General features: G+C 38.6%; 1 protein-coding gene across 1 annotated transcript; it reads right to left on the bottom strand.

Annotated features, from left to right (window-relative positions):
• Window positions 1-4,020: 4,020 nt before the first annotated feature.
• LOC127552024 (zinc finger protein 420-like) lies at window positions 4,021-23,559 on the bottom strand. Its single transcript, XM_051982370.1, has 5 exons — window positions 21,267-23,559; window positions 17,405-17,531; window positions 16,708-16,803; window positions 10,828-10,934; window positions 4,021-10,419 (listed from the first exon to the last, which is right to left on the bottom strand). Exons 1-5 carry the CDS (start codon window positions 21,294-21,296, stop codon window positions 8,296-8,298), a joined length of 2,484 nt encoding a protein of 827 aa, XP_051838330.1. The 5' UTR covers window positions 21,297-23,559; the 3' UTR covers window positions 4,021-8,295.
• Between the last annotated feature and the right edge of the window lie 1,415 nt (window positions 23,560-24,974).

Here is a 24,974-nt window from a genome sequence, read left to right as displayed (position 1 = left end):
GGGAGGCTTTTGCGCATGCCCGACACAACCCCACCTTTCCGACCAGGGTCTTCCAGGGATGGCTTTGAGCTGGGATAGTGATTCCACCCGAGACAGATGGGGAGGAAGTTAGCTTTCCTCTATGACCTGGCGTCTCCATGATCAGCGCATCTCCAGTAGTCTCCAGAATGCCCCCTCCCTAAGGATGGGTGCGCACGCCTGTCGGGCGTTCCCTACCATTGATTCCTGTCCTCCCACCCCAGCCCCTAATGGTCCGCGGGGAGACACAGCTCAGATATATCCCGGATCCGCGGGCCCCTCTTCTAGCAGAGCCCTCCCCCTCAATTCCCTCCGTCTTGGGGCCCTACTCCACGGGTGGTCTCCAGAGTCAGCTCCGAGTTCTGTCTGGTGAGAAACTCGCGCTCTGCTCCCAGCCTTGAGGGGCCCGTGGAAGACCACGGGAACGTGGGTAGCAAAGGCTGGAATGTGGAACGTCTGACTTCCCCTGGCTTTTCTTCTGCCAGTAAAAGGATCTGGAGACAAAGATTCAGGAGTTTCAAATTTCCCATACAGATCCTGTAGACTTTTTGCAGGTAGCTTTTTTTTGGGGGGTGGGGGGGGGGGGGAGTAACATTCCTAGAAATTGCGCAAAAGTTAAAAAAAAAAAAAGTGCAAGTGCTGTCACACTGAACCTAAGGGAAATAGGTTAGACTCCCGTGACCACAAAAACTAATCTTTTGCTAGAGATTGCTTGAAAATACCTTTCCACATGTAATTCTTTAAGATTAATTCCGATTAATCAACGAATTAGTTCTGATAAGCAATTTTTCTGAGGCAGTAACCATGAAATAACCCATGAAATGCAATTTTTTTTTTTTTTTTTTTTTTTTTTGCTGAGGCAATGAATGGGGGTAAGTGACTTGCCCAGGTTCACACAACTAAGAAGTGTTAACTGAGATCACATTTGAACTCAAGTCCTCCTGACTTCAGGGCTGGTGCTCTATCCATTGCACCATCTAGCTGCCCCAGAAGTGCAATATTCTAAATGAAATATGCAAAGTACAAAATATTTTTTCTCACTAGGAAATCCTTGGAATTCTATAAACTTTTGGGCAAACTCTCAAAAACCAAAACCAAAACCATTATTTCAGACAATACTATACTGCTACATATAACTTCTTGACATAACCTGGGGCACTCCAGGGAGTTCTACAAAGGTGGGGTGAAGCATCTAGTAAGATACCAGGTGCTTTACAAACGGGCATACTGTTTCAAACTTTTCTCTACTGTTGGTATGTGACAGGACAACCTGAATGTGAAAATGAGGTTACTAACAAAATCACCCCAATGCCTTAAGTCATGAAAGTTAAAATACCAAATGCTGAGGTTGTGACAAATGAAAAACCCTCAGACAGTTTCTGGGTAATTTAACTATTAATTAGGCTAGCTAATGATCAATTGATGATCAATGGTTTCTCTCCCTAAGACCCCTGTTAAGAGATCCTGAAAGCTTTAAATACCTTCCTAAAAGGGAATGCTCCTGACAAGTGAAAAGCAACCCTAACTGGTGGACATTTAATGAGGTGGGCTACAAGTCTTCAGCACCTCCAGAGAATGTGGCTTCATTTCAAGATTCAAACACTGCAAGGAAATTCATCTCTATTTAGAACTTTCTGGCTGTTTTTCTTCTTTGTGAGTTGTCACCCTAAACGCTAATGGAAGGAACACAGCAGGGGCTCCATTCCTCCAATTTAAAAACTTTTCTATTTGGATGAGATCCCATGGTCCCACCCAAGATTAAAGATCCTGTACCTTAAAGGCCAGGAGTAATCTCATCAAACAGTCCCCTTCAACAGAAACTCTTTATAGAAACTGAGCCTATTATTAATATAATAGTATAATTTCTCTCAGGATTGACTCAGTGTTTGGGGGGCATAGGCTCAGGTCATGAATTACCAAATTTTCTAAGTCCAAGTGGTAAATCAGCCCCAGGCCATAGGAATGAATATAACCCTGCATAACATTCTGGTGTGCCCTTTTATTTTTGCCTTCAATCTTTCCCAATATCAAGAGTACATTCCAGAGTCCCATGCATTTACATTGCTGGACCTTCATTACCAGACATATCTATGGCTAGCTTCCTTTGGGCTTCATTAGTACTGGAGCTACACAGAGAAGACATAGTTGCCCTACTTTCTTCCCCATAGCAAAGTGGATACCTTCTGATCTGAGAGGTTCATCTTCCAATATCATCTTTTATCATTTTAATGTTATGCATGTTTTTCTTTCTTTCTTTTTTTTTTGGAAAAGATACTGGAGTGGCTTGCCATTTACTTTGCCAGTGGATCCTCTTTTGTCAGAATCCTCCATTATGATTTATCCATTTCAGGTAAATGCATGGGACAGGTCATAGTTGTATTGAGTTAAACAAGGCCTTGTGCCACAACAAGGCAGTGATCCAAGCAGGGCATATACTTTTTTTTTTTTTTTTTTAAGAAAATGGTCAAGGAAGATGGGAGGATAATGTAAAAAAAAAAAACCTGTTGCTTACTGAAGCTACCTCTATGAGACTTGAGTAATATATCACTAGAGATGGAGAACATACTACTAAAGAAGAAATTAAGCAATTGGGGTGAAGATGAATTTCTCTTGGTCATGTCAGGCAGACTTTGCTCTTGAATCACTGGCCTGTGAACCATGCTATCTGGGATGTATTCTCCTACTACACAGTGTCTGTGTAAGAGTAGACAAACACACAAGAGTCCCCAAGGGTATGCACACCCTTAGGAAACATGTATGGCCAAGGGCATTCACAATGATGGGATTGCCTGTGTCCTTTCTCCTCATGAGGTACCATTCCTCCCAGAAGTAGCTACTTTAGCTTTGGCCCCTGGGCCTGTTCTTTTCCACAATATCCAGCATTAACAATTCACAAGGATCCTTTGGCCTGTTCCCTGCTCTTTTTATATTCTTTTTCTTTTTCAGATAATATTAACTCTCATGGCTTTGATTACAATCTCTCTTTAGATGATTGCTAAATCTACCTGTTGGCCCTAATCCATTTCATTTACTCTAATCCCTTATTATTAAATGCCTGGAGTGCTACCATCTTTCCAGTCATCCAGGCTTGCAACCTTTAAGTCCTGACTTTTCCTTCTCCTTCCACTTCCATTATCCCCTTCAGTCAACTGCTAGGAGTCACTGATGCTATTACAACATCTTTCACCACTCACATAGTTGTTAGTTTAGATCCTCATCACATGGCTACTGCAATAGTTCTTTAATTAATAGCCCAATAATATCCACCTGGTTTCTCCCCTTTCAGTTCATTCTCTATGTAGTTGATAAATTGAAATGCTAATACACAGCTCTTGTCACTTCTCTGGTCAAAAATCTTTAGTGCACTGTGGCTTCTTCCACAATATGACTTTACTTACATTTTTAGTCATTTCATATTACGCTTCTTCAAACATTCTTCAATCCAAACAATCTGAAACTACTTTTTATTTGCTTTAAAGTCTAGTTTTCCCTTATTTTTATGAAAGTTGAATCTCCTTGAGATAAAGGACCAATCCATAGTTGGTTTTTATCCTTAGCACCTAGCAAAGTTCCTTACATATAAGAGGTGCTTAAAAATATCTACTGAATTAAGTTGAAATATGGCTTGGTATCAGCCATGAATGTCATGAATATCATATATCATCCCCTTAAGATTCCCTAAGTCCTTATAAACTCTCTCTAGGCTATGAACCTCATACTATCTCCTGCCGTCCTGGGTGAGTGATTCTCTGAGGGAAGTTGGATCAGTACTTACAGCTAACAAACGATACCTCCCTATTCCTGTTTCAGGAGTTGGGTCCAACTATGCCATGATTCCTGGAAAGTCATTATCTTAGGCTTTGTTTATCTTAAACTGTTTATGGTGTACTTGGATGGTTGAGGATTTCTAAGTGTACAGACAAGATGTGAACACTTTTTCTTATAAAAATTGTAATAGCCTACATTTATAATACTGCATTTTAAATGAAATGAGTAATACTCTTTGAATGTTATCTCATTTATTCTTCATAACTGTGAGGCAGATGCTATTGTAATCTCCATTCTACAAAAGATGAAACAGTCTATTCCATCAATCAATAACTATTTATTAAACAACTCCTATGTAACAAGCACTCTGCCAGGTACTAGATATACAAGCACAAAGAATAAAACAATACTTAGTCCTGATGACTTTTCATTATAACAAGACACAACACACAAATATATACAGCATAAATATAAAGTTAAGAAATAATATGCACATGGAAAGCAGTTAAATACAACTAATTTGAAAGAGAAGACATTAACAGCTGGGGGAGTCAGAAAAGACTCTGGACAGCAGATGATACTTGAGCTGTACCTTATAGAAGGATAGGGATTCTGAAGCAGAGGTGAGGAAAGAGTGAATTCCATCTATGGAGGATGACCGATAAAAGGCATGGAGAATAGAGATGGAGTGCTGTGAGTGAAGAAAAGAGAAGATCAATCTGGCTAGATCACACAACTCAGAGGAAGAGTAATGTTCAGGGAGGTGTGAAATAGAGGTTGAGGACAGGATGTGAAGGGCTTTAAAAGCTAAACAGAAGAGTTTTTTTTTTTTTTTTTTAAATTTGGTTGAAGAGAGTTACATGTCCAATTTTGCACTTCAGGAAAATTCTTTAGCAACAATATAATACGGACTGAGATAAGGAAAGTCTTGAAGCTAGAAGATAAGTTAAGGGACTGTAATATTATAGGCAAGAAATGAAGAGGGACAACCCTGAACTAAGGTGGTATCTCTGTGAATAGAGAAAAGGGCTCTGATGTAGTATGTTTTGTAAAGATAGAAAAGCAAGTCTTGGCAATTCATTGGATTTATGAGGTGAGGGAGAGTGGACTATTCCAGAATAATGTCAAGATGGAGGATGTAGGGAGAAAGAAAAGTTCAACATGTTTTAAATAAGTTGGGTTTAAAAATGTCTCTGGGGGTATCTGATTTGAAATGTCTAAAAGGCAACTAGTAATGTTGGACAGAAACTCAAGGGAGAATCTGGGACTAGATATATACCTAGTTACCTAGGTACAACTCGTTACTTAGTGAGAACACAGAGGATGAAGGAAAGGCATATTCATAAAAGAATTTAGGAAACTATCAGAGGTTAAGAGTTGTGATATGGATGGTGAATCATTAAATATAATGAAGGAGGACAAGCATGAGAGAGAAGTGACAATAAAAGCTAGAGAAAACAAGAGTACCCAGAAAGAGAAAGTTGTTAGAAGAGCCAAATGCAATAAATAGGGTTTTGTGAATCTATCAGACTTGACAAGAGATTGGAATTACAGAAAGAAATTTTAGTTGAGGGATGAGGTCAAAAAGATTAAAGAGTAAGAGAAGAGGAAATAGAGTCAATGAGTATAGACACTTTTTCAAGGAATTTGGCTGAAAAAGGGAAAAGATATAGGCTAATAGCTTAAGGGACTGATAGGATTTAGTAAAGATTTTTTTAAGAACAGCTCAGACTTGAGCACTTGAAGGTAATCAGGAAGGAACCAATAGCTAAGGGAAAGAGGAGATTAAGAATGCAATCTTAATCACCTCAAAAGGGAATGGAATCAAACACACATTGATGGGATTGGCTCTGGCAAGCAGGGCCCCTTCTTTGTAGGAAACAGAGAAAAGAAGAGAGGGGCCAATGATGTCAAGGGTTGCTGAGATGAAGAAAATGAAATGAAGGACTTTCATTTTCCAATTAAAGAGCTAAGATTCACAGCTGACAAAGGAAGCAGAAAAAACAGGGGATTTGAGAAGGAAAGAGAAAGATCAGAAAAGCTTCTATAAGGAGTGAGATACTGGGGAACAATAAAAGGACTGCCTTGCTGTAATGAGAGTCTAGTTGAAATTTGATAACATGGATTTAAAGTCAACATAGCTCTGAGACTTCATTCAGTGGCTGCTAAGTAGGTGAACAGTGGGAATAATACAAGGCTGGGGTTTGACAAAAGAACCATTTTTAGGACAAGCTAATAAGGCAGGGAATAATGTAGAGCTGAAATGACTTAACAATTGGTTTGCGTATGGAACAGGTAGTAAGTAGAATCTGAAAAAGGGAAATGGACTGGAAAAAGTATTGACAAGTAGAGGGAATGGAGGTCTCTATGAGGATGAAGAACAGGTATGAAGGAGAAGCAGCATAGTAATATGATTAAGTGAGGTTATGTGATTTGCTCTGAGTCCCATAGTTAATGAATGAGTCAGACAGGATTTGAACCCAAGTTTTCCAGATTTTAAGAGCAGCAATCTATTCACCACATTAGGGGAGATAATCAAAGGGAATTAAGCTCTACTCTTTCTTGAACAAGGCGTGATAGTCCCAAAACAAAAGGAACTCTTTTGACAAAATGTGTCTGTTCCCCTCAGTGATTTGGCCTTCCTCTGGTACCAATGATGAAACTGTATTATTGTTCTGGTGGCCAACTTCTGGTTCTTTAATGAAAAGTAGGACCAAAGTGGCCTCCTTTCTAAGGGCTGATAACGCAGCTCTTCTGGATTACAGGATTACAGCTTCAGAAATTATTTTGTCATTTGTGAATCAAACTTTTAGATACTTAAGCCAGTCCATAGAAATCTAAGGCTTAAATTAATTTGCTTTCCATTCCCTTTTGATTTCCACTTCTTTGAACTCAGATGTTAAAGTGGGGGTGTGAGTGTATTGCTTTCAACTCCCACTAGGACCCCCCTGGCTCAATTAAGTCCATAAAATTCATTCAAGGAATACCATTTGCTGAAACTGTTTAAGTAGTCAATGACATTTAGTCTAGTCTGTTTTCATATATCTATTAAACCCTGGTAGACATATATCATATAGCATTTACAAAAATATAAGATGATGGATTATTTTCTGTGCAATGGAGCCACACAGTTTGAATACTTATCAAAGTCATTTCATAGGCAAGAATTCCAATTTATATACGAGCATGTCTTACACTCAGTAAGTCCTCAATTAGCATATACAGTCCATTCTGGTTTGCTACTGCTCTTCTTGAATAAAATGATTTCCAGGACTTCTAACTTGACACAATTATGTAACCAAGGACTTCTTTAGGTTTGCAAAAGCCAACAAAAGTGCATATATGATGTTACATGAAGCATGACTTTTGTTTGAAAGCTTGTTCATATTTCTCATCCCAACAGTATCTAAATTTGCCACACTAGGCCTTATTGTCCTCCTGCTTTCTATTCATTTTAACCATATACCTAACAAGATTATTGAGAAGTTTAACGATGATGGCATAATTCTTCATAAATTTCTGATATTAATTGCCACATTTGAAGTATCTTGAACTCATGGCATTGCATACTGATCTACCTTACTTCTCCTTAAGTTTCTTCCTTCAAAGTCCAATAATTCGTGCACATTCAGGTAGGATTCCATGAGATTATTGACATAACAGTTCTGTTCTTCACATCTTCCATCTCATAAAAAGCAATTTTTCAGGATCATTTTTGAAAACATCAGAAGACATTGAGGGGGTCAGGTTCCCAGTTCTTTGATTATGTCCTCCTTCATTTCACTTTTGCACTGAGAACATTCAGTTCATGCTGAATTTCTTTCTCAGAGGATCTTTCTATTACACAGGCATTAAAAAGTCACTAAAATTTTTAATTCCTTATATCTGCTTTTGAGGTGGATGTTTCTATGGTTTTTTTGAAGCTTTCTGTCACATTTGGCTTCTTATCTTTCTGAAAAATTTTAATTAAGAGGTATGCTTCATCAGGGTATTCAGGTATTGACTAGTTTGGAGCCTTTAACACTGTCAATATATTGAATAAGACAGAGCTGATCCCAATCAATATTGCTACTCCACTATTATTTGGCAGTTATATACATACATACATATCAGATCCATAGTGTCTATCTTCTTGCTGACACTCAAGAGTTCTTAGGATATTCAAGATCACACCAATATAACCCAACATGAGTAGCATTTCTCCTCCAATAAAACAATGATCTCTCTGTCTGCCTGATAGGTGGGGCCAGATTATGGATTCCTAGATAGCAGAGACATAAGTGTCTCACTTGCTTAAGAAGCCTACTCCTTGAAGAGGTTAGAGACGCTATAGAGGTGTGTGTCCTAACAGAAGATATGATTTGCCTTCAGTATGATTCTATTATGTTGAAGAAGACAAAAGTTCACATAGAAGTTTTTCTATTTGCTATATTCACAGGGTTTATCTTTAGTATGAATTACGGGGTGGGAGATGATCAAATGGTAAAGGGTTTCTTACATTCACTGCATTCATAAATTTCCTCTTGAGCACTGATGTCTCCTAAGTTGTATGGTCTTGTGAAATTCCTTTCCACATTTGTTGCATTTATAAGGTTTCTCACCAGTATGGACATGCTGATGTTGAATAAGCAATGCACTCAGGCGGAAGGTCTTTCCACATTCACTACATTTATAAGGTTTTTTCCCAGTATGAATTGTTTGATGTTGGGTAAGATGAGCACTCTGGCTGAAGGTCTTCCCACATACATTGCATTTATAAGGTTTCTCCCCCGTATGAATTCTCTGATGTCGAGTAAGCAGTGTTCTCTGTCGGAAAGCCTTCCCACATTCATTACATTTATAAGGTTTCTTGCCAGTATGAATATTCTGATGTTGAATAAGCAGCACCCTCAGACGGAAAGCCTTTCCACATTCATTACATTTGTAGGGTTTCTCTCCAGTATGAATTCTCTTATGTCTAATAAGCTGTGTACTCAGCCGGAAGGCCTTCCCACATTCATTGCATTTGTAAGGTTTCTCTCCAGTGTGAATACGCTGGTGTCGAGTCAGCAGCGTGCTGAGACGGAAGGTCTTTCCACAGTTATTACATTCATAAGGTTTCTCTCCAGTATGAATGCGTTTATGTATGGCAAGTTCTGCTTTCTGAGAGAAGGCTTTCTCACATTCACCACATTCATATGATCTCTCTCCGGTGTGAATTTTTTGATGTCTAGCAAGTTGTGTGCTCTGTCGGAAGGTTTTCCCACATGTAATGCATTCATAAGGTTTCTCTCCAGTATGAATTCTCTGATGTTGAGTAAGCATTGTACTTAGGCGGAAGGCCTTTCTACATATCTTACATTCATAAGGTTTCTCTCCAGTATGAATACGTTGATGTTGGGTAAGTTGTGTGCACTGGCGGAAGGTCTTTCCACATTCATTACATTCATAAGGTTTTTCTCCAGTATGAACTGTATGATGTCGAGTAAGCTGTGTGCTCAGGTAAAAAGACTTCCCGCATTCATTACATTCATAAGGTTTCTCTCCAGTATGAATACGCTGATGTTGAGTAAGCTGAGTGCTCTGTCGGAAGGTCTTCCCACATTGATTACATTTATAAGGTTTCTCTCCAGTGTGAATACGCTGATGCTGAGTAAGTTCTCCACTCCAGGTGAATGACTTTCCACATTCGAGACATTCATAAAATTTCTCTCCAATATGAATACGTTGGTGTTGAATAAGTAGTGTCTTTCGGTGGAAGGATTTTCGACATTTATTACATTCATAAGGTTTCTCACCACTATGAACATAGAGATGTTGAATAAGCAATGTCCTCAGGTGAAAGGCCTTCCCACATTCCTTACATTCATAAGATTTCTTTCCTGTATGAGTAACACGTTTATGTAGAGTTAGTTCTGCCTTCTGAGAAAAGGCCTTTCTACATTCTTTACATTCATAAGATCTCTCTTTAGTATGACTTTTCTGGTGTCTAGAAAGCTGCATACTCTGGAGGAAGGCCTTTCCACAGTCACTGCACTTGAAAGGTTTCTCTCCAGTATGAATTTTCTGATGTTGAATAAGCAATGTGCTTAGGTGGAAGGCCTTTCCACATTCATTACATTCATAAGGTTTTTCTCCAGTATGAATTCGAAGATGCTGAGTCAGCTGTGTGCCCTGGCGGAAGGTCTTTCCACATTCACTGCATTCATAAGGTTTTTCTCCAGTATGAACTGTATGATGTCTAGTAAGCTGTGTGCTCAGACGGAAGGCTTTCCCACATTCATTACATCGATAGGGTTTCTCTCCAGTATGGACACGCCGATGTTGTGTAAGCTGTGTGCTTTGTCGGAAATTCTTCCCACATTCCTTACATTCATAAGGTTTCTCTCCAGTATGAATACGCTGATGCTGAGTAAGTTCGCCATTCCACGAGAAGGTCTTCCCACATACAAGACAATGGTAAGGTTTTTCTCCAGTATGAAGACGATGATGTTGAGCAAGTCCTGCTTTCCGGGAGAAGGCTTTTCCACATTCAGAGCATTCGTAAGGTTTTTCTCCAGTATGACTAAGGTGATGTCGAGAGAGTGCTGACTTGTTACAGAAGGCCTTCCCACATTCGTTACATTTATGAGATTTCGTTCCCGTCCGAGTTGTCTAATGGCAATAATTAATGAACAGCGGTTGAAGGTTTTCTTATATTTATATAATTTCTCTCAAAATTATTTTGATTTTCAATGAGAATTAAATTATCTCTGAAAATATTTATCACATTCATTAGTTTTAGAAAAAATTCCCTTTGAGCATGTTCTTTTACATTTACTTGGGTTGGAATATAATCTGACACACTATGTGTATTGATTTATGGAACTTGTCTTGTGCAGAAACTTGCTATTGAAGGAAAAAAGACTACTTCCTGATTGTAGCTTCTAACATTTATTATACTCCTGACCTTTCACTTTATAGGGAAGATTCCTTTGGTTTATTTTTACTTGGTTCAAATTGTTGGCATTAGTATGGTACCCCTCTCACCTGGTAACATATTCCTGAGCTCTACTTACTTACCTTGGAGGTGGAGAGACCAGGCCTCGTGTGCTTTTCTTGGGCTGAACGTTCCAGTGAAATGATCAGGTTTAGAGGTGATCCACTGCCTTCAGGCTTGTTGTCCAAAACTAAAAGAAAAAAAAAATAAACATTCCTCCTCCCCCCCAACCCATCTACTCTCTATACTTTTTACTACATGCTTAGTTATATAGTCATCAAGAAAAAGTGATTGGCAAACTTTAAGCTATAAATAAATAATAATATTCCTATTTGAAGAATCATTTATAATTCATTAAAAAACTATCACCTGTGCCTAAAGGTTTGACTATGTTTGCTCTCAACTACAAGTTTGATCTTGCTTTTCTCTAGGATTAAATATAAAGTCCTCTTTTTGGCATTTAAAGCACTATATGACATGGGCTCTCCTTATAACCTTCCTATACTTTCTTCCCTTCCATTCATGTGACAATACAATAACACTGGCCTACTTGCCATTCCTCAAAAATGACACTCCATTTCCTGTCTAATTGCTTTGAATTAGCTGTCTCCTATTCCTGGAATGTTCTCACTCTTCACTTCTCTTACTTTCTTTGGCTTCCTACAAGATTCAGTTCAAATACCACATTCTACAAGAAGCTTTTCTGGGTCTCTCTGACAACTATTATCTTCTCTCTGAGATAAATTTCCATCTTCACTGCATGTATTTTACATGTACTTGGTCATTTTCCACTTATTTCTTATTAGAATGTGCTCCTTTTGGGTAGGGACAGTTTTTGTCTTTTACTGTATTACAGCACTTAGTACACTATCCAAAATATAGCAATGCTTGAAAAATGCTTCTGTACTGACATTTCTTTTTTTTTTTTTTTTAATAATCATAACTTTTTATTGATAGAACCCATGCCTGGGTAATTTTTTACATTATCCCTTGCACTCACTTCTGTTCCTACTTTTCCCCTCCCTCCTTCCCTCCACCCCCTTCCCCAGATAGCAAGCAGTCCTGTACCTGTTAAATATTGGACTGATATTTCTAACTCAATGTCTTATTGACATTTCAAACTCATCATGTCCAAAACTGAAATCGGCAGCTTTTCTCATAAAGTCATCTTTAAATGTCCCTCTTTTTGTGGGCACCAACACTATCTTCCTAACCACCAGTGCTTAGAACCTCTCTGTTTCATTCTCATTCACCTCACATATTCAATACATGGTCATTTCTTTATCTATAATATCTTTCAAACTTGTGTTTTTCTCTCCATTCACAATCACCATCCTAGATCTGACCCTTATCACTTCTAGCCTGGACTATTGCAACAGTCTCCTAATTGTTCTCCCTACTTCAAGTTTCTCTCCACTCCAGTCCAACCTCCACTTAATTGTCAAAGTGATCTTCCTAAAGTGCAAGTCTGACCCACATCACTCATCTATTCAGTCAACTTCAGTGGCTCCCTATCACATCCAGATCAAATATAAACTTTCTCATTTGTCATTCAAAGTCCTTCACCATCTGGCTCCAACCTATTTTGTCCAACTTTACATTATTGCCCTTCACAATGTGCTTCAGCTAAACCAACCTTCTCTTGTGTTTTGGCATGGGCAATCACTCATGCCTGGGAGTCAATCTAAATATCTTCCTTGAAATATTTAAGTCCAAAATTTTTATTGGTAGGTTCAGAAAAGATTTCTGAAAAAATACAGTTCCAACTGATAAACAATTTAAAAAAAGCATAGGAGTGGATTGATTTAAAAACAAAAATTCCTATTAAGAATACACATTCTGTTCCCAATATAAGTTACTATTAAGGCAGTGCTTGTTGCATTTTTGTATTCAAAATCTCAATGTCTTGCCCCACAGGAATGTGGTAAAATACTGATTAATTTGTGAAGAATAAAAGCTAAAGACTGAAATTCATCATTACTATTATACATGGTTTTAACACGCTTGTTATAATATTAAGAAGATTAAGGAGAAAAGCTTAATTAAAGAAAAGGTTTAAATCACTGTATTTGAGGACAATGTAATTATACACTGATTATATATAATTATAAAACAAAACCTAAGAGATTCAACCTAAGAAAATGGCTCAACAAGGCAGCAGGATATAAGTTAAGCATTCAAAATCATCTCTTTCCATAGTCTGTTCTTTAAAATAAATTTATAGGAAAAGAAATGATGACAGTAATGACAAAATAAATCAATCCCTCATGCATTCCTCTAATTAGACCTATAGAAGACCCATATAAAGGCAACTATAAAAAACAGAAATAACAACAGCAAGAGATAAATATAGAAATATTGATTGTCCATATGCAGGTATAGCTAGTAAAGTAAAAACAATTTATATGAAAGAACATAAGAATAACAAAAGGCATTATGGAGAAAAATTAGAGAAAGGGTGAATTTCTACTAGGAAAATAATAAAGTAGCAGTTATCAAAGCTATCCAATCCTGATTGAAAATTAGAAAAAAAAGATCAGTGCCCCAAAACAGGTAATTTGAAATTTGGCTATAAGGCAAAAAACAGATCACTACTTGGAAAAAAACAAACAAACAAACAAAGATTATAAAATATTGAGAAAAGAGGTGGTTACTCAATTAAGGATGACTGAGAAAAAATGAATAAGCAGAGCTCTACCAGACCTAAAATTATATTATATAGTACAGTCATCAAAACCATTTGGTACTGGCTAAGAAACAGAGTAGTGAATTAGTGGAATAGATTAGGTACAGAAGACACAATAGTCGATAACTATAGTAATCTAATATTTGAGATACCCAAAAACTACAGCTTCTAGGATAAGAACTTACTATCTGACAAAAGTTTCTGGGAAAATTAGAAAACAGTGTGGCAGAAACTAGGCATTGATAAACATCTAATACCCTATACCAAGTTAAGATCAAAATGGTTTCATGATTTAGACAGAAAGCATGATACTATATGTTAATTAGGAGATTAAGAGATAGTTTTCCCATCAGATCTGTGGAGAAGGAAGGAATTTATGGTCAAAGAACTAGAGAACATTTTGAAATGCAAAATGGGTAATTTTGATTACATTAAATTAAAAAGGGTTTGCACAAACAAAACCAATGCAGCCAACACTAGAAGGGAAACAGAAAGCTAGGGAAAATTTTTTTATAGCCAGTATTTCTGATAAAGGTCTAGGAACCTTTCTTCTCAGGACAAAAACAAAATTAGAAATTGAGGGGACAAACATCAATTGGGGAATGGCTCAATAAACTGTGGTATGTGTTTGTGACAGAATATTATTGTTCTGGGAAATGATGAGTAGGATGCTCTTAGGGGGAAAAAAAAAAAAACTGCAAAGTCCTCCATGACCAAAGTGAAATATACTTTGTAACAGCAATGTTCTGGGATGACCAGCTTTCTTATTCTCCATAGTACAAATCATCCATAACTATTCTGAAGGACTCATGATGAAAAATCCTATCTATAGCCAGAGAAGGAACTGATTGTATATGAATACAGATCAAAGCAATCTTTATTTTTCTATCTTTCTCTTTCTTTTTAACATAATTTTTTCTTGAGGATTTTTGTTTTCATTAGGGTGGAAGATTTCCCCCCCTACAATTTGACTTATAGAAATGTTTTACATAACTTCATATGTGGTTTTTTAATTGTGAGTGGGGATGAGGGAGAGAATCTATAACTCAAAAATCTTAAAACAAATGTAAAAAATTTGTTTTGCATGTAATTGGGGAAATATATTAAGTAAATGAAAAAAATATCAAATATTTATTATATTATTAAATAAATTAAAATAAATTATAATACAAGTCATTCCCTAATTGATAAATGGTCAAAGGATATGAACTGACAATTTCCAGAGAAAGAAATATTAAAGCTATTTTGGATCACAGGAAAAAATGCTCTAAATAACTCCTGATTAGAGAAGTACAAATTAAGACAACTCTGAGGTACTACTTCATACCGTCCAGTCTAACATGACATGAAAATCTAATGATAAATATTAGAGGGGATGTGGAAAAACTGGGACACTAATACATTGTTGGTAGAGTTGTGAAATGATCCAATCATTCTGGAGAATAATTTGGAACTATGTCCAAAAGGTTATAAAACTAGGCATACCCTTTGATCCAGTAGTCTCATTATGGGGTCTGTATCCCAAAGAGATCATAAAAGAGGGAAAAGGACCCACATGTGCAAATATGTTTGTAGCAGCCCTTTTGTAGTGGCAAGGAACTTGAAACTGAGTAGATGTCTATCAGCTGGGGAATGGCTGAATAAGTTATGGTATATGAATGTAATGGAATATTATTGTTCTATAAGAAATGGTGAGCAGGCTGATTTCAGGAAAGCCTGTTAAGATTTTCAGATGAACTGATGCTGAGTCAACACAAGCAAGAAAACATTGTACAAAGTAACCATAAGGTTATGTGATGATAACAATGTGGTGATTCAAGACAATTCCAACAGACTTAAAATGGAAAATACCATTCATATCCAGAGAGAACTATGGAGACCCAATATGGATTGAGGCATAATTTTTCCATCTTTCTGTTTTTATACATTTTTTCTTTCTCATGTTTTTTTCCCTTTTGGTCTGATTTTTCTTGCACAACATGACAAATATGGGAATGTGTTTAAAAGGACAGCACATATTTAACCTATATGAGATTACTTGCTGTTTTGTGGAGGCAGGGGGGAGGGGGAGAAGAAAAATGTGGAACACAAACCCTTACCAAAATAAATGTGGAAAACTATTTTTACATATTTTTGGAAAATTAGAAAACTATTGAAATTTTTTTTAAAAAAGGTTTTTAAGAGAAAATGAATAGCAGTTTGAATGCAAAAGGAATTAAACTTACACCTCACACTACAGTAAGTCTAAGTTCCAAGTGGACTAATGATACAAATAGAAAAAAGAAACATAATGAAGAAATTTAGAAAAAAGTAATCTCATTTGAGATGGGGGAGTGCTGTTTCTTCTTTAACTATTTCTATATTTCTATTACTTTCCTTCAGATTCTAGATCTTCTGACTCTCAAAAAGTTTTATTATTTTGTCCAGTTCCATAAATAAAGTCCTTGGCAGTCTAATTGGTAGGCACTAAACTTACCAATTCATAAAAGTAGTTATCGATGTTTTTATTATATTGTCATAGCCTGACCATAGAAGCACTCTTTGTAGTAGCAAGAACTAAAAATAAAGTGAGTATCCACTTAATTGGGGAATGAATAAGCAAAATGTAGTCTAAGCATACCATGGAAAAATGACCATGTTTTAAGAAACAATATATAAGAATGCAGAGAAACATAAGAACACCCACATTAAATAATGTAGAACAAAGTAAACAGAATCAGAAAAACAACTGATATAAAGACCGGACTAATGTATATAGAAAGAATCAAATGAAATTGAATACTGTATAATTACAACACAGGGTTGAAGAAATGTTGACATATATTTATCTTTTCTCTGGAGAGGTAAGGGAATAAGGTATGGAATGATGAATATGTAATCATATGTGGCTGATATCTTAGTTCATATTTTTCTTATTGTTTTGCTTTTTCTTTGTTGTAAGTTTTTTGGTGATTGTGATATGGTAACATAAGGCATCAATAAAACTTTAAAAACTTTCTTGAGGGCAGAGACAATTTCATTTTTGTTCTGTCCCCATTACCCAACAACAATATTCAGCACATATTACTCATTTAATAAATATTCAGTGAAGTGATGTCTCACTGGATTGGAGAGAGAAAGGGATAAATAATAATAAATAATAAAAAGAAAACACCCATAAAAATGTAAAAACCACTACCAGACTTAAAGTTTAAGTTGACTTAAATCAATTCTAAATAACCAGCTAAGCTAAGTTATTGTTTGCAATAACATTTCTACCTGATTTCTATTCACTCACCTGGGCAACTCCATCTTAGGACTTCTTCCTCAGCCCTCCATGGTACTCCCCCTTGCTCTAGATGGTAAATCACCTCTGGCTTGGAAACTGCAAGTCCTGCTCATTGAAAATGGGAAATTGGTGAGAAAGAAGAATCTCAGAATTCAATCCCAACACCTCTGTTTTTGGGGAAAAGTGGCTTAATATGGAGGTCCAGATCATTATTAAAAAGAACCTCTCAATATGCTTTATATTATTTTCCTGGTAAGTATAGGTGAATGGGTCTGAGCTCGGGAAAAAAAAAAGCTAGCACTGGATACTTTTCATATTTTCAGGTATTTATAGTGGGTCCATATAGAAGGAACCTAGACCTGGGGTCTTTTAAGATTAACACCATATTTGTAGTCTGAATGCTCTGGCTTCAGGTCCCAGACTCAGTTGCTTCATATGCATGATGATAACTAAGGTTCTATCAAGCTCCAGATGTAAAATTTTATGAATATCAGGGGAAATAGAATCAATGCAATAGCAATAAAAAAACAAAGACTTTTCATCTGGAAGGAGGTAGTATAAATACTCTTGACAGTTACAAAACCAGTAGTAATCTCTGGTCTATGTATGCCTGGAAATAAGTACTAAATAAATATTTTTGTTTGGTAAAGGATGAAGATGAGTTTCAATGTACTGATTTTGTTTTACGGGAGGAATCTGTCCTTACCTAAGCACACCAGATTCTTATAGTTTTCCTGCATCACATCTCTGTACAATTCCTTTTGGGAAGGATTCAGGTGATCCCATTCCTCTTGGGTAAAGTCCACAGCCACATCCTTGAATGTCAGTGATTCCTGAAATATTAAATACATTTGTGCCAAACCAGGGACCATCTCTCTCCCATGGATCTGTGAGAAGTAAAAGGATCAGGAACCAAGGAGCAGTTCTCAGTGTTCAGGCTTCAGAATGTTCTACATCAAATGTCTATAAAATATCTGTACTGTGTCTCAGTTTGTAATGGATTTTGAATCATGTGACAACACAATATGAACAGCTCACATCTATCTCTTTTTGACTTATAAAGTACATTTCTGGATCGCAGAGTATGTGAGGGGGTGTGAGGTATAATATCAAATAGATAGGAAGAGGCTAGGTTGTGAAGACTTTAAAGGAAAAATAACTAGGGACATACAAGATATATGTAGTGTAGATAAGAGGGAATAACCTTAGAGGGAAGGTTAAATAGAGGATTTTATATTTGATCCTTTAGGTAACAGGGAATCACTGAAGTTCATTGAATGAACTCTAGTGATGACATGGTAAAACCTGGAATTTAAGAAAATCATTTTGGCAGCTGAGTGAAGGATGGATTGTAACAGGAAAAGAGACAACTTTGAAGGCTCCTCTTAACAGTCTGGATTGTGGCTCTGTTAATGAAAGGAAGGGGGTATTCATACAGAGGAGAGGTTGAGATTTTTATAACAGATTAGATATGTGGGGTAACTGAAGATTACATTGAGATTTGAAACCTTATAGGCTGAGAGGACACTGATACCCTCAACAGTAATGAGCAAGCAGAGAAGAGAAGAAAGCTATGGATGGAAGGGGTGGGGGGAGATGATGAGTTCTTTTTCTGGACATGTTGATCTGAGATGCTTATGGGGCATTACACGTCTAAGAGACAGTTTATGACATAAGGCTAAAGCTCAGAAGAAAGATTGAGGCTGAATATATAGGTATAGGCATCATTAGCAAAGAGACGATAATTCTGATTATTGAACTCATGGGAGATGAGCTCACCAAGTGAGATAATATCACCAACAAATAGAAGAGGGCCCAGGACAGAGCCTCAGGGACAATTATAGTGGTTGTGACCTGGATGAAGACCCAGTAAAAGAGACTGAGGGGTGTTCAGATAGGTAGAAGAATCCAGAAACAGCAGTGTCACAAAAACCTATAAAGCAGAGAGCATCCAATGGGAAGATAGCAAAGACAAGTGTCCAAGGCTGTAGAGGTCAAGAAGGATAAGGATTGGGAAAAGGTCATTAGATTTAGCAATTAAGAAATCACTAAAAGGTTAAAATAGGATGGCTGAAGATGCAACAAGTGCACATGTGAAGGGCTTGTCAGATTAGGATTAAGGAACAGAAAGTGTCAGGGAATTTTGAAGTGAAAATTAGAGGAGCTCATTTCCTCAGTTTTTATGGCCTCTATTTTCTCTAAGAAATTACTTTGGAAGTGGAGTATGAAAAGCCTAAAGAGGGAAAGGAAAATTTTGAACACATTGGTGAGGAATGAAATAGGGAATTAGGGAGGAATAAAGACTGTTTTGCTGCAATGAAGGGGTTCAGATAAAGTGAATTTGCAATGTATCCAGTCAGAACAGTGGTTAAGACCATTTAGCTTTGTTCAGTGAATAGTGAACAGAAGATGAGGAAAAACATGCTAAGAGGAATCAAGGGCAGAGTTTGATAGGCTAAGGGGGAAATTTCCTTTCCCCAAGCCTTTTCCCAATCCTATCCCTGATCTCTTGGCAGCCTGTCCTTGTTAATCACTCATTCTTCTCTTTAGTATTTTCTTCCCTAGATTTTCAGGACACTGTTCTACATGGACTTTCTTTCTATTTGACTGCTTCTTGTCTCCTTTTCTGCATTTTCATCCCAGTTATGGATGATGCCCATAGATATCTCCAAGACTGTTCTGGTTCCTCTTCTTTTCTTCATCTATATCACAAATCAGAAAACAATGGCTGAAGGCCAAACCCTGGTTTTGTACAACAGGTGAGCTAGATAGCATTTTTATGTTTTAGAATTTAATAAAACTTTGTTTACATCTTTAGAAACCATCCCTAAATTGCAGGTCACACAAAAACAATCATATGATTGCTCCCCCTCTCCCCCCATCCCAGTTTTGTGCTGCTTTGCTTGGTGGTATCATAAGCTCCCCTAGATTCCATTATCTTCCTCATATAGATGATCTCAGATCTATTTATACAGCCTTCACCTCCTTGCAGGTCACCAGCCTTGCATCTCCAACTGCCCTGTGGACATCTCAAACTGAATGCCCTGTAAACACCTTAAATTCAACATAAGTAAAACAAGCGGAAGGCATTCTTTCTTCCTTGCCCCTCCCCTCCCTTTGTTATCAGAGCCCAGACTCCACATCCCCTCAATAACGCAGCCCTGTGCCCCCTCTCACCCCCACCCTCACTCTGGTGCCAAGCCCTGTCTTTTCTATCTAATAACAGGTAATGTTCTGAGACTGCCGCCACATTGTTCCTGGCCCTCACCACCTCAGGCCTGGATTATTTCTTGGGGGGCGGTGTGTCTGCCGGCGCCCCCTCGGCCAATTCTCAGCAAACGATCTTTCTCGACTCCTGTTCTGACCGGGACAGCCAAACACTCCAAGCCCTCCCAGGGGCTTCCTGTTACCCCCAGAATCAGAGACAAGAAGCACTCTGGCCTCTTCTTCCGATCTCCTTATCCCTTGCCTCCCTCAAAGATCCCACCGGAGCCCAGGCGTTTTCCTCGGCGGTCCCCTCCGCCCCCAGACTACCTTCAGTCTCACACCACTATTTCTCGGCAGCCATTTACACACCGCCTCCCCCACCATGTAAACTGAGAACGAGACACCCCCCGGCAGCCACGGCCAGCACGTGCCCAGCACAGAGTAGGCGCTTAGTAAATATCCGCGGACTCGATGGAATGTAGAGCTGACCCGGCTAACTGCGGGGCTGAGGCTGGAGAGGGACAAAATAACGTCAAACCGAGAGAGCGAGAGGGCGGCCCGCACGGGCCAGGCACTGGGCAGGCGCGGCACGGGAAAGAGACGGGAAATATACCTCGGGGTCGGGGAAAGGAACGTTGGACTGCCTCAGCAGGGAGGCGCGTGGGGGGGAGGGGCGGCAAGGCGGAGGGTGGAAGCAAGGGGCATGACACGAGCCGTCTGTGGTCCAGCTTCCCTCAGATCCTCCCCAGGGGCTGACGGGGGCCAAATCACCTCAAAAGAGGGGAATGGAAAGGAGGGTAGGAAGAAGAGGGCAAAAGCAGCGAATGAAGGGAAAAAACAAGAAAGTGAGGAATGAAAAGGAGGGCGGTAGTCAGAGGAGGAGGGGGTGAAAGGGAGGGAAGAGAAGGGGGAGGGAGGAGGGAGAGAAGGAGGTGTGTGGGAGAGGGCGGGGGAGAAAGGAGTGTGAGGAAGGGGAGGGAGAAAGAAAAAGGAGGTGGGGGAGGGGGGAAAGGGCGACAGTAGAGAAGAGGGGGGAGGAGGAGGAAAGAAGGAGCACGGGAAGAGAAAGACGGAGGAAGAAGGGGGAGGGGCGGAGCATGGGGGGAGGGGCGGAACATGAGGGGGAGGGGCCGAAAATAAAAGAGGAAGGGGAGGCGGGGAAAAGGGGGGAAGAAGAAAGGGTAATGAGAATAGGGAATAACGGAAGGAAGGGGGAAAGAAAGGGAAAAACCGAAGTGATGGGTGAGGGAAAACTCCCATTTTCGAAAATGGAAGTGGGGGAGGGGAAAGAGAAGACAGGGATTGGGAAGGAAGGACATGAGGAGGTTCAGGCCGGGACAGGACGCACGCGGGCCGCTAACCTCCCAGCTCAGCGGTGGCTTCGTCCCCATTCTCCTCTGTGTCTCCCCAAGCTCTGAAGGGACCCGGAGAACCGAAAAACAGCACGAGGAACGGTAGGAGGAAGCGGAAATCACGTGAGAGATCGCTTTCCTCCCTCCATCCTTGCAGGTCCCTCAGGTCCGCAGGTATTGCCATGGCAACCGCTCCTGTATCTGGGCAAACAGTCTCTCTGCTTCCGTCTCCCGCAGCCAAGTCCTTCTGGGAAATGTAGTTCAGTATCTCGGAACGGTTTTTGTATTTATAGGCCTGAGAGAATAGAGATCCTAGAACCTTCCGGGACTTTTTGAGAGAAGGTGTCCTGTCCCTTTAGTCTGAATTCATTTCCCAGCAGTCCTGTCCAAGCACCCAGTGCCTGTTTCAGGCAGGGGGGAGGCCGGATTCCCTCAGGGACTCGCCACTATATGGTGGCTTTGCCCCAGGTTGTAATTCCCTAGTTTCCTAAAAGTCCCTCTTCAGCCATACATCCGCGCCGTCTCCACAAGCTACTGGATTCTTTGTCTAGGAAAAGTTGGACCTCTGTATTTGACTTACGGTCTCTACCTCCCTCTTCCACTCCCATCCCTGAACATCAGTAAACAATCAGTAAATGCCAGGCCCTGTTCTAAGTGTTAGGGGATAAGGAGGAAAAGCAAAACCAGCTCTTGCCTTCAAGGAGTTTTAACATTTTTTAATAGTATTTTATTTTTCCAAATATATGCAAAGATAATTTCCAACATTCATCTTGGCAAAACTTTTGTGTTTGAAATTTTTCTCCCTCTCTTCCCTCCTTCCCAAGATAGCAAGCAATCTGGTATAGGTTAAACATGTGCAATTCTTCTGAATCTATTTCCATATTTGCCATGCTAACCAAAAAAAAAAAAAAAAAATCAGATCAAAAGGGAAAAAAGGAGAAAGGAAAAAAAAAAAAACCAAGCAAACAAACAGCAACAAAAAAGTGAAAATATTCAGCTTTGATCCACATTCAGTCTCCCTAGTTCTTTTTCTGTGTCTGGATGGCTCTTTCCATCACAAGTCTATCTGAACTACCTTGATTCACATCACTATTGAAAAGAGCCAAGTCCATCACCATTGATCATCATAATGGGATAATAAAATGATGTGGGGTGGTGTAGACACCAGATCTAGTAAGTACCAAAAGTTGGGGCTTGGTTGTGTGAGGAATGCACAATGACCATTCTCTTTGGCAAAAGGTAGATTTATATAGGGAAGAGGTTACAGGCAAAATGAAGGGAAACATTAGCTATCAGGAATGGTAAATATAAAATAGAGTAGGAGAGTGTATGAAAGACAAATTCCTCAGTGGAGCTCAAACTTACCCAGTGGAAAGGGAGCACCCCACGAGGTTGGGCCATGCCTTTAGTTGGCAGGCTAAATCCTGCCCTAAAAAGAGTTAGCCATAAGGAGGAGAAGTGGGGTTGAGAAGCATAGTGGAGTTAGGAGAGATACCACGTGGCATTGGGGAGGGATAAGGAAAAAGGCCCTCTGAGTCAGAGTGCTATAGCAGACTGACCCAAAGTAAGGCAGTGGCAATGGGATGGCCTATAAGCAGACTTTATAGGGAAAATTTAAGCTCAAGGACAGGACTAGGATTTCTGACAGGGCATGGCAAGGTGAGACTGCTTGAGACCTCTACAGAGGATGGGTTTCAGGGTTGGATTTCAGACTGGACCACCTCCCCAGAGATGAAAAATGAATAAAATAGTTAATATAGAATAATAGAAGGACCCTCCCTCCTACCCCCCCAAGTTTACTGAGGCAGGGCATGACATGATCAAAACAGTGCTTTAGGGAAACCATTTTGGCAGCTATAAGATTGGATTGGAAAGAGACCTGAAGCGGGGAAACCAATCAGGAACTAATTGCAATAGTCCAAAAGAAAAAGTTTTAAGGGACTAAATCCGGGAACTGGCTGTATGAGTAGAGATAAGAGGACCTGCTGGAGAAATTGTGAAGATAGAAATGACAAAGTTTGGCAAATAATTGGATATGTGGATCAAATGAGAGAAAGGAATCAAAAATAATATTGAGAATGTGAACCTGGGTGACTGGAAGGATGGTAGTTTCCATGACAGTCACTGGGAAGTTCAGAAGAAGAGTACTTCAACTAAAAGGGAAAGATGGGTTCTTACATACCCTTTGACCCAGCAATAACACTACTAAATTTGTTTCCCAAGGTGAGTAGGGAAAAAGGAAAAGAATCTATATGGTCTAAATGTTTATAGGAGCTGCCTTTGTGGTAGCAAAGAACTGGGAATTGCAAAGATACCCATCAGTTAGAGAACAGCTGAACAAATTGTGGTGTATGATGGTGCTGATTCATACAGCACAATATCTGTATGAAATGATAAGTTCACACTTCATGTAATCCATTTTGAACATCACATTTTTTACACTGAACTTATAGTGAATTAAAATCCATTTATTCACATTTAAAAAATTATTTAATTATTTTAAACTCCATGTTAGACTTTATCCTTGAACCATTTAAACTTCCAAGATTTTCTTGGGTCTTCTTTTGCTTATTCACTAATTAGCTATCCTTCCAAATTCTATGTCATCCATATATTTTAAGATATAGTTTTAGCTTCATTTAAAGTCATTGATAAAAATAGTTAACAGAACAGAAAATAAACAATGTTATGGGATATCACAAAAGAAAGAAAGAAATGATGAACTCCATGATCTTAGAAAAGTATGGATAGACTTGCATGAAATAATGATGAAATAAGCAGCGCCAAGAGAGTGTTGTATACATTAAAAACAATATCGTTTTTGAGGACAACTTGGAGTGACTAAGTCATTTTGACTATTAAAAATATCCAAATTAACTGCAAAGGACGTATGAAGGAAGATGCTATCTGAATTCGTATTACAAACTGATAAACAGAAGTATGCATAGAATAATTTTATGTACACACACATATTTGTTTCTAACAGTAACCATCTCTAAGGCAAGGGGAGGGTGAGGGAAGGAAAAAAAGAAGAAAAATGGTACAACTATTATAGATTTAAAAGGAGTAGCAAGTTGTATTTAATTTGCATTTTCATATTTTTTCCTATTCTATTATTCTAGGGGAATGCATATTTTGTTTCTTAAGTTCAGAATAAAAACTATAAAATTTTTTTTTCTTGATATCTTTGTTTTTGCATTGAGTAAGTTTCCTATTGTATTCTTCCCCTTCTCTTCTCCTTAGAGAAATTCTCAGAAACATTATATAAGGGTCAGGAACCAAAAAACCTTCCTCTGAACATGATCTTTTCTGGTCAATAAATAGGTTCAGGGACAAGAGGAATCTAGAGTTTTTACATTGGAATAAATTAGACTGAACTTTTCAGGATCTCCAGCTATTCCTCACCATTGTAATGGGCATGCCTAAGAATGCTGTACAGGAGATGCTCAAAGGGAAAGGTAAGCCTTTTACCCCCTCTTATTCTCACTTGAATAAAGTATATAACATCTTTTACAAGGTGAATTCACTAAAAGTTGTGACATCACTTAGATGTAGGTACTTGTCCCTTTGGTTTATACTTTTTTTTCTGAGCTTCTAAGATGTTATTTTGAAAATCATCTAAGAGACAATGCTCTGTCATACCGGCACTGATAATAAAGTCCATGGTTATAGACTTACAAAAAGATGAGGACTGCTGAGGGGAACACTACCTTGATG

Source organism: Antechinus flavipes, chromosome 1 (assembly GCF_016432865.1).
Source record: "Antechinus flavipes isolate AdamAnt ecotype Samford, QLD, Australia chromosome 1, AdamAnt_v2, whole genome shotgun sequence".
NCBI classification, from domain to species: domain Eukaryota; kingdom Metazoa; phylum Chordata; class Mammalia; order Dasyuromorphia; family Dasyuridae; genus Antechinus; species Antechinus flavipes.
Note: the sequence above shows the minus strand (reverse complement) of the source record. Positions and strands in the feature narration are given on the sequence as shown.

Coding starts and splice junctions, on each gene's coding strand:
- LOC127552024 (XM_051982370.1), bottom strand. CDS start 21,296: ATGGGGACGAAGCCACCGCTGAGCTGGGAG. Junction 17,532..21,266: donor AGCCACCGCTGAGCTGGGAG/GTTAGCGGCCCG, acceptor TTAATATTTCAG/GAATCACTGACATTCAAGGA. Junction 10,420..10,827: donor CTGGTCTCTCCACCTCCAAG/GTAAGTAAGTAG, acceptor TATTGCCATTAG/ACAACTCGGACGGGAACGAA.